We start from the raw sequence: 10,010 nt of genomic DNA, 5'->3' as shown, positions 1-10,010 counted from the left end.
TCCAAAGAGCACGTGCACCCGCCTGGGAATGGTGAGGGGAGGCAGCTGCCCCCCCGGGCAGGCGAGAGCCGTCCCCATGGGGAGTGGGTTGGGGACACAGCACAGCCAGGGCTGCGCTGGCCCCCTCGGCTCCTCCTGGCTCCTCCAGCCCTTCCCCGGCTTCGGCCGCAGCCTCCAGCTGCCAGAGCGCTCAAAACGCCTCAGAACGCCGGGTTTGGTTCCCAGGGAGCAGCTGCAGCCCCAGCTGTGTCCCCATGTCCGGGACGTGTGACACCGCACACAGCTCGGTCCCCCGGGAAGGGACACGCAGAGCTGGGCTCGTCCCTTTGCGGGACACCCCCGCCTTGGGAAAAAACAGCTGGTTTTTACCCTAAAAAGACCACAGGTGCCCCCTGTGCAGTGAAGGTCGTGGCCAGAGCCACCCCCAGGGATGTCCCCACCGCTGGGGACGTCCCTGGCACCGGTCCCACTGTCCCCCCACCCATGGCCACGCTGCCCACACCGTCAGTGCCAGGCCCAGGGCTGCGGCGCGGATTTTCTCCCAGATTACAAAAACAAGCAGCTTTGGGGATTAAATCCCAGCCTGTGCCACCGCACGTCCCCGCGGGTGGCCGAGCGCTGTCCCCACGCTGCCACCCCCCACAGCGACCCAGCCCTGCAGGGAATGCTCCGAGCCCACGCTTTTAATTACCAACGTGCACGAGGGTCCAGGGGTGGTCTCAGGGTCCCTGCCGCTGCACATGTTCACCTCCGGCTTTTGTCCCTGACAGTCCGTCCTAGGAACCGGGGCAAGCTGGGGGGTGCTGGGGTGGCCGTCCCGCTCGGCCACAGCTCCCTGCAGGCTCCGGTCACCGCTGCTGGCCCTGGGCGTCCCGCAGCCGCCGGCTCAGGTCGTCGATCCGCACGTTCTTGAGGTGCAGCAGCTGCTCCAGCCTCCCCACCTTCAGCTGCAGGATCTGCACAGAGCCCCGCGCCCCTCAGCTCGGTTTGGGGGCGGGGGGCACATCCAGCCGCCGCAGACAGCTCCATGGGGGCGCACAGGGGACACGGGGGACACCGAGAACTCAGGACCAGGCTGATGTGGCTGCTGGAGCCACTGAGCAGCATCAGGCGCTTTAACCAGAGGGAAACTGAGGCAGGGGAGCACCAGCGCCAGATTTGGGGTTCCAATTCCTGCTCCCACAACCCGCATCAAAGACTCCCCCAAAATGTGGCCCGAGAGTCCCAGCTCCCCAAAACCTGGTGACAAATCGGAGAAGCCCCACAGCATTCTTTCCCCTCTTTCAAAACTTCACATTCTAGGTGTTTTGCAGCAGAAAAGCTCCAGTTTTAGGCAAGACAGAGCTCCTGCCCTGGCTCAGTGCTGAGTGAACCTGTTTCAAAAGTCACGCAGGGTGGAATGTGGGGCTCCAGGGGGGTTTGGGTCCCCGGAGCTGCGTGCAGAGGGTCTGTGCAGCCGCGATGCCCGTTCTGTGTCGCCCTGGTGACTGCGGGCTGGAACGCTGACCACAAAACATGGGGACTGGGAACATCTGGGAATCCGGGATGGTGGGACTGAGCGGGGTGTGCGACTGAGGGCACAGCCCGGAGGGAAGGGACTGAAAGCCAAAGCCGTTCACCCCACGGGGGGATCCGCAGGCAGAGGCTTCACAGGGGATTTTACCCACAAACGGCAGAAACCACCTTCTGCTGCTGTGTGCACCGCGGCGGCAGCACCTGGGGACACACGGGGCCGGTCCCTGTGCCGGCGCTGGGGACACCGCGCTGGGGCCGCGGCGGGCTCACCTGGATGGTCTCCCGCGCCAGGAGCAGCGCCTGCTCCCTCTCTGCCAGCTGCAGGCGGACGGCAGCGTCCCCCGGGGCGGGCTGGGGACAGCCGGGGCGGCTCTTTGTCACCCTGCACCGGGAAGGAAGCAGCGGGACAATCACCGAGCCCTTGTGGTGCGCGGCTCGCAGCCCACGGAGCCGCACGGGCCGTGGGGTCACACATCCCAGCCCCAGTGGCACAGGGCTCCCCCCACACCCCAGGGACCCCCAGAACCCCGTCCCTCCAGAGTCCCCAGGTTAGGATGTGTCAGCAGCGGGCAGGAGCAGCAGCCGTACCCGGCAGCATGGGGAGCATCCTGGGCAGAGCCTCCTCCCGCGCCAGCCTTCGCCTTCGAGCAGCCTGAAAAACACAGCAATTAGAGCACGATCTGCACAAACCGCGCTGCCCCCCGCCCCAGGGACACCCCTTCTGCAGTGTCTCCAGCCCCCAGCGCTGGCCAGGCTCATCACTGGGTGTCCCAGCATTGGAAGGGCTGGGGGTGTCCCCTGCCAGGGACCAGAGGGTCATGGTTTGGGGTGTGCACTCGAGGAGCCCATAGCACAGCCAGAACAGGACCCCCCACTTCCCGATGTGCCACACACCGCCCTACCTGTCTCCAGGTAGCCGAGCTCCTCCTGCGCTGCCCATCCGCCTGGCTCCTGTATGGGGAATCACAGACTCACAGAATCATTTGAGTTGGAAAAGCCCCTCAAGCTCATCCAGTCCAATCATAACCCACCCCGGCACTGCCCCATGTCCTGAGAACCTCCTGTCCGTCTGTCCAACCCTCCAGGGATGGTGACTCCAGCACTGCCCTGGGCAGCCTGTTCCAATGCCCCACAGCCCTTTGGGGAAGAAATTGTTCCCCACATCCAACCTCAGCCTCCCCTGGGCAACTTGAGGCCGTTTCCTCTGCTCCTGGCGCTTGTTCCTGGGGAGCAGAGCCCGACCCCCCTGGCTCCAAGCTCCTTTCAGGCAGTTCAGAGATCAGAAGGTCTCCCCTCAGCTCCTGTTCTCCAGCTGAACCCCCAGGTCCCTCAGCCGCTCCCATCACACTTGTGCTCCAGCCCCTCACCAGCTCCGTTCCCTCCTCTCCACTCGCTCCAGCACCTCAAGGGTTTCTTGGCCTGAGGGGCCCAGAACTGCCCCAGGATTCATGGTTTGTCCTCCCCAGGTCCCAGCACAAGTTCGGTCACTGCCCTGGTCCTGCTGGCCACACCAGTGCTGGTCCCAGCCAGGATGCTGTGGCCTCTTGGCCACTTGGGCACACGCCGGCTCATGTTCAGATGCTGCCAAACAACTCAACACGTCCTGTAAACCCCAGTGCAACCCCCGATACCTGCCCTGCTCCTCTGCAGGGGCCTTGCTGGAGCAGGGAGCACAGCCAGGAGGGCCGGTGATGCTTCTCATCACCCTCCCCGCCGTAGCACATGGCACCTACAAGCAGGACAAGGCACGTTGGGTGCCCACTGACCTGGCCTGGCCCAGGCACTGCCTTGCTCTGCTTCTGCTTCTCCTCAATCTTCTGCCGCAGGAGGAGCAGCACCTGCTCCACCGTGCCCGGCCGGCACTGCACCACCTCCCGGATCACGTCAGCCGGGATGGAGAAGTTCAGCTTGCTCAGTACTTTCCTAAAACAGGAGCCAAACGAGCGCCCAGGAGAGCAGGGAGGCAGGCAGCCCCTCAGCCGGGTCCCAGCCGGCCTGGTCCCCGGCCAGAACCAAGGGGGACACTCTGCGGGGCTCCAAACGGGGGCAGCGGGGCAGCCGCCCGGCCGGTACCTGTTGAGATGGCCCCAGTTGGCGAGTTTCTGTGCCGTGGAGCTGGCGGGCACGTAGCTGTGCAGCTGCACCATGGCGGGGAAGAAGAACTTCACCACCTCGGCTGCCAGCACTGGGGAAGAGAGGAGAGGGGCTGGGGGTGGCGGGCACTCTGGGACCCCCGCGACCCCCGGCCTGCAAGGCCCCATAGCACCCCCTGGGCTAGACCCAGCCGCCCCGCCGGGCCCCCCCGTCCCACCCCCGTCGCTGAAGTCTCGGGCGATGTTCCTGCGCGGCCGGGAGAGCGGCACGCAGTCCAGCCAGCCGTACAGCGCCCGCAGCTCCGCCGCCCCGCCGCCCGCCATGCGCTCGCCGGCCCGGCCGCGTCCCGGCGCCATGGCAACCGCGCCCGGGGCATGCCGGGAGCGCGCCGCCGTCGCCTGGCAACGGGAGGCGGAGTGATGGGGGAGTGGGGGGCTGAGCAATGGGGGGCTGCGGTTCTGATATATGGGGAATGGGGTGCTGGAAGAGCAAGGGGGGGTGCTGACGGTCCTAGGACAGTGGGGCTTGGGGGGTGAATGAGGGACTCTGAACAACAGGGGTCTGGGGGGCTCTGAAGAAGTTAGGGGTGTCCTGAGCAGTGGGGGGGTCTGGGCAAGGAAGGGGTCTGGGAGTCCTGAGCGATGGGGGACTGGGGGGTTCAGAGAAAGGTGGGGGGGACCTAGGGGTCCTGAGCGATGGCGGCTGGGGGGATTAGAACAAGGAGGGGTCTGGGGGCTCTGGACAAGCTAGAGGGGTCTGGGGGTCCTGGGAAAGGGGGACTTGGGGGACTCAGAGCAAGAGTGGAGGCCTGGAAAAGGAGAGGGGACCCCAGACCCCCATCTTAGAGCAAGGGGGGTGTTGTCTGGGAGTCCTGAGCATTGGGGGCCTGGGGGGCTCTGAACAAGTTGGGGGGTTCCAGACATCCTGAGCCAGGCTGGGGGGCTCTGAGCAGGAGGGGGTCTGGGAGCAGGTAGAGGGAGCCTGTGAGCAAGGGGGTCCCAGGGCCACAGTGAGGGGGCCCTGAGCAAGGGGGGCTCAGGGGGGCAGGGTCAGGTCCAGGGGGGCCACAGGCAGTGGGTGAGGCTGGGGGGCCCCAGCACCCACCAGCAAGGAGAACCCGAGCAGGGGGTCCCCGCTCTGGGAAGGTGCAGGGACGAGGGTCCCCAGCCCCTGGGGGAGCCCAACATGGCGGTGGCTGCAGCTCCTGGTTCTACCAGGCTGGAGATGTTGCTGGTGGCCATGGGCACTCCAGCCTGGGCTTGACACCCCCTCCCCGGGACACCCTGCTGGGGGGACACCTCGGCTGGGATGGACCCCACAGCTGGGACGGACCTTCCCTGGGCCGACATCAGACCCTAGAGTTGCAGAGCTGGAAGGGCCATGGAGTCCAACTCCTGCTCCTCACAGATCTGCCTAAAATTGAACAATAAGACTTAGACTGTTGTCCAGATGCTTCTTGAACAGCCCTGAGGCCATGACCATGTCCCTGGGGAGCCTGTTCCAGGGACCCACCACCCTCTTGGTGAAGAACCTCTTCCTAACATCTTAGCTGGGACAGACTTTGTAGAGGGGACAGACAGCTCAGCTGTGACAGACAAATCAGCTGGGATGGACACCACGGCTAGGAGGGACCCTTCTCTGAGATGGACACCATAGCTGGGACAGACACCTTAGTTGGGATGGATACCATACATGATATGGACACCATACATGGGATGGACATCTTATAGAGAAGGACATCTTAACTGGGATGGACACCTTAGCTGGGATGGACACCATGGCTCAGAGGGACCCTTCTCGAGATGGACACCCTGGCTGGGACAGGTATCTTGGCAGAGAACATCTCAGCTGGGATGGACTCTCCTCTGGGATGGGCATCTTGGTGGAGAAGGACATCTTAGCTGGGACAGGCACCTGTCCGGGATGGACAGCCCCGCTGGGACAGACACCTCCCCAGACAGCGCCAGCACACCCGCCTGCCCCGGGCACAGGGTACCAGTGACACCAGTCACGTTTGTGGGGGGCAGTGGGGTACCAGTAACACCAGTCACGTTTGTGGGGGGCAGCGGGGTACCAGTAACACCAGTCACGTTTGTGGGGGGCAGTGGGGTACCAGTGACACCAGTCACGTTTGTGGGGGGCAGTGGGGTACCGGTAACACCAGTCACGTTTGTGGGGGGCAGTGGGGGTACCAGTAACACCAGTCACGTTTGTGGGGGGCAGTGGGGGTACCGGTAACACCAGTCACATTTGTGGGGGGCAGTGGGGTACCAGTAACACCAGTCACATTTGTGGGGGGGCAGTGGGGTACCAGTAACACCAGTCACATTTGTGGGGGGCAGTGGGGTACCAGTGACACCAGTCACGTTTGTGGGTGGGCAGTGGGGTACCAGTAACACCAGTCACGTTTGTGGGGGGCAGTGGGGTACCAGTGACACCAGTCACGTTTGTGGGGGGCAGTGGGGTACCAGTAACACCAGTCACGTTTGTGGGGGGCAGTGGGGTACCAGTAACACCAGTCACATTTGTGGGGGGCAGTGGGGTACCAGTGACACCAGTCACGTTTGTGGGGGGCAGTGGGGTACCAGTAACACCAGTCACGTTTGTGGGGGGCAGCGGGGTACCAGTAACACCAGTCACGTTTGTGGGGGGCAGTGGGGTACCAGTGACACCAGTCACGTTTGTGGGGGGCAGTGGGGTACCGGTAACACCAGTCACGTTTGTGGGGGGCAGTGGGGGTACCAGTAACACCAGTCACGTTTGTGGGGGGCAGTGGGGGTACCGGTAACACCAGTCACATTTGTGGGGGGCAGTGGGGTACCAGTAACACCAGTCACATTTGTGGGGGGGCAGTGGGGTACCAGTAACACCAGTCACATTTGTGGGGGGCAGTGGGGTACCAGTGACACCAGTCACGTTTGTGGGTGGGCAGTGGGGTACCAGTAACACCAGTCACGTTTGTGGGGGGCAGTGGGGTACCAGTGACACCAGTCACGTTTGTGGGGGGCAGTGGGGTACCAGTAACACCAGTCACGTTTGTGGGGGGCAGTGGGGTACCAGTAACACCAGTCACATTTGTGGGGGGCAGTGGGGTACCAGTGACACCAGTCACGTTTGTGGGGGGCAGTGGGGTACCAGTAACACCAGTCACATTTGTGGGGGCAGTGGGGTACCAGTAACACCAGTCACGTTTGTGGGGGGCAGTGGGGTACCAGTGACACCAGTCACGTTTGTGGGGGGCAGTGGGGTACCAGTAACACCAGTCACATTTGTGGGGGGCAGTGGGGGTACCAGTGACACCAGTCACGTTTGTGGGGGGCAGTGGGGGTACCAGTGACACCAGTCACGTTTGTGGGGGGCAGTGGGGTACCAGTGACACCAGTCACATTTGTGGGGGGCAGTGGGGGTACCAGTGACACCAGTCACGTTTGTGGGGGGCAGTGGGGGTACCAGTGACACCAGTCACGTTTGTGGGGGGCAGTGGGGTACCAGTAACACCAGTCACGTTTGTGGGTGGGCAGTGGGGTACCAGTAACACCAGTCACGTTTGTGGGGGGCAGTGGGGTACCAGTAACACCAGTCACGTTTGTGGGTGGGCAGTGGGGTACCAGTGACACCAGTCACGTTTGTGGGGGGCAGTGGGGTACCAGTAACACCAGTCACGTTTGTGGGTGGGCAGTGGGGTACCAGTAACACCAGTCACGTTTGTGGGGGGCAGTGGGGTACCAGTAACACCAGTCACGTTTGTGGGTGGGCAGTGGGGTACCAGTAACACCAGTCACGTTTGTGGGGGGCAGTGGGGTACCAGTAACACCAGCCACGTTTGCGGGTGGGCAGTGGGGGCTTCCCAGGACACCAGCACCGCGGTTGTCCCGTGGTGGCCCATGAGCGGTGGCTCCTGCCGCGGCTGTGGGCAGCGGGGCTGCAACCAGGAGCCGGCAGATCCTGGCGCTGCAGGCAGCGATGCCGGGGCTGAGCGAGACGCTGGGGACCCCGATAAAGCCCGTCCGAGCTCGGGCCCCGGCCAGGTGGGACAGGGACACGCGGGGCCGTGTCCCGCCGATGGGCGCTTTATCGGCCACTGCCGCCTGCTCGGCGCCGCGGCTCCCGGCCCGCGGGCTGCGTGCCTCAGTTTCCCCACCCCGTCCTCCTTCTGCCCGCGAAAGGAGGGGGCGATGAGGTTTCACTCCTGGTTTGCTTCTCGCTGCAGATAAAAGTGGCCCGAAAAGGTTTATTCTCGGCCAAACCAGGACCCAACTCAGCGTGTGGAAGTAGAAGCCCCCTTTTCGTGGCAGGACAGAGGTCACCGTGGCCACCACTGTCCCCAGTGCCCCCAGTGACAGGAGCGTCCCTGGGTGCGCAGAGCAGAAAGCAGCAAAACAGGAAGGGAGGGACGGAGACGCCCTGTGACCCCCCCGCGGGTTCCTCCCTCTGTGGGTGCTGGGGTGGGCGGTTTTGCTCCAGAGCCCCTGCCGTGGGTCCCGGTGTGCCCCACAAGCGGGGCATCTCGCTGCCACCACCCTCCTCACGCTGCCCCTCCAGCTCTCCGACCGCCAAAGGCTGTAAAACCTCCCAAATCCCGTGTTTCGGTGCTAGGGCACCCAGAGCTCCACGGCTTGGGTGACCCCCCGTTTGTCTCCTGCACCGTTGTCCCCACACAGAGCTGCCACATTTCTGAGCCAGGGCCGGTGGCTTCGCAATGCCCGTGGTGACACTGGTTGTGCCAGGGTGCGTGCTGCCTACGAGCTGCCACAAGGGACCCTGGGGACCATGGGGACACTGGGGACCATGAGGACCCTGGGGAACATGGGGACCACAGGGACCCTGGGGACCACAGGATGCTCCATCTCTCCACTGCAGGGCTATGGGGATCATGGGGACCACAGTGACCCTGGGGACCATGGGGACCACAGGATGCTCCATCCCTCCTCTGCCCTGCACTGGCAGGGTGGGAGCATGACGCTGGTCCCCTCCTCCCTTGCCATCATGCTGTGCCACACCACGTCACGCGTGGGGCTGAGCACACCCTGCCCCACCGATCCCCCGGGTCCAGCACCAAGGACTCAGCACGGGTACCAGGTTCCTGCATCCCACTCCCCGGCATCATCCCACCCCCAGCGCCAGCACCGCGAGCACCAGGGTCCTGCCACAGGTGCCTCACGGGTGACAGCGGGGCCCCCCCACAAATAAGCCACCCCGGTGATAAAGAATTTGGAAGGAAACAGCTGGGTGGGCATGTGTGGCCGTGAAAGCCTCTTGGGGCAAAACCCAGTTTTTCGGTGTTGGGAGGGAGGCTCTCGCAGAAGGTACCGGTGGTTTTGGTGCGAATGCCCAGCCGGAGCAGCCAGGCCAGGATGGAACCGGGGTGAACAGGGGATGCAGGGGGGTGATTTTCTGAAGGGGGGAGCTCACCCCCAAAGCGGGGGCCCCGCATTGGGGTGCGACACCGTGGGGCTGCAGGGCAGGGGGTCTGACCCCCCGCCCCAGCCCTGCCCTGCGCACAGCCCCCCACCCCGTCCTCGTCCTCGTTAATTAGAGCAATCTTGATGGCAGCTCTTGCTGTGCGGCCATTAAAGCGAGCCAGCCTCCCGCAGCCCCCCCGCCGGACCCCGGCTCCAGCCCGGGGACATGGGGCTCGGGGGCCCTGCACCCCACCATAGACAGGAGCACATGGGGCTTGTGTGGGTCCTGCTTTGGGCAAGGGGCTCTGCGCCCCCCGGGACACCTCATTCCCCTGACCCCCTCTTCGGGTGGGGGGAGCACAGCTGCCTGCAGAGCTCAGGCTGGAGACCTCCGGAGCTGCCCCCCCGGCCCCCAGCCCAGCCTCGTGTGTCTGCAAGCAATTACAGCCCTTGGTGGCCATGCCGGACACCCCGCAGCCCCCCAGGAACGCTGGGGACCCCCTAGAGCCCCCTGTCCTCCTCCCTTGGGGGCTGCAGCCCTGCTCCCCACACCCCCAGGACCCCCAGCCCGGGAATGGGGGGGTGTGGGACCCCCGTGCCCTGCAGTCGCTCCGGGAGGGGCACGATCGGGCCCCTGCGGGGGTGTCACCGGAGGCGCTGGGCTGAACGCCCCCAGCCGGGAGAGCTGCCCCCCGCCCCCCTGCCCACCCCCCCTTCTCCTTTCCCCTCTGAAAGGGAAGAATGGGGCTGGGGACAATGGATGAAAGGCTGGGGACGGCCACCCAGGCGGCCACCCGGCGCATTCCTGCCCCCTCCCACAGAGCCCCCCCGGCTGGAGACCCCCCGGGCAGGGCTCTGTCCGGCCGCCCCCCGGACAGACAGCCGGACGCGGTCTGTGCCCGGGCCGGACAGGCAGCGCGGTCGGGGTCGGGCGGCACCGTGGCCCGTGGCACATGGCACGTGGCTTGGGCTCAGTGGGGATGGGGGGCACGGACACGG

General features: G+C 64.9%; 1 protein-coding gene across 1 annotated transcript; it reads right to left on the bottom strand.

The window, feature by feature from the left end:
• Positions 1-685: 685 nt before the first annotated feature.
• On the bottom strand, positions 686-3,952 carry SPEF1 (sperm flagellar 1). The gene is made up of 7 exons (XM_065837595.2): positions 3,827-3,952; positions 3,589-3,700; positions 3,282-3,438; positions 2,418-2,466; positions 2,104-2,167; positions 1,786-1,897; positions 686-956 (listed from the first exon to the last, which is right to left on the bottom strand). Exons 1-7 carry the CDS (start codon positions 3,930-3,932, stop codon positions 849-851), a joined length of 708 nt encoding a protein of 235 aa, XP_065693667.1. The 5' UTR covers positions 3,933-3,952; the 3' UTR covers positions 686-848.
• Between the last annotated feature and the right edge of the window lie 6,058 nt (positions 3,953-10,010).

This window comes from Patagioenas fasciata, chromosome 4 (assembly GCF_037038585.1).
Source record: "Patagioenas fasciata isolate bPatFas1 chromosome 4, bPatFas1.hap1, whole genome shotgun sequence".
In the NCBI taxonomy this organism is placed as follows: domain Eukaryota; kingdom Metazoa; phylum Chordata; class Aves; order Columbiformes; family Columbidae; genus Patagioenas; species Patagioenas fasciata.
The sequence above is the reverse complement of the archived record's forward strand: the minus strand, read 5'-3'. Positions and strand labels throughout refer to the sequence as shown.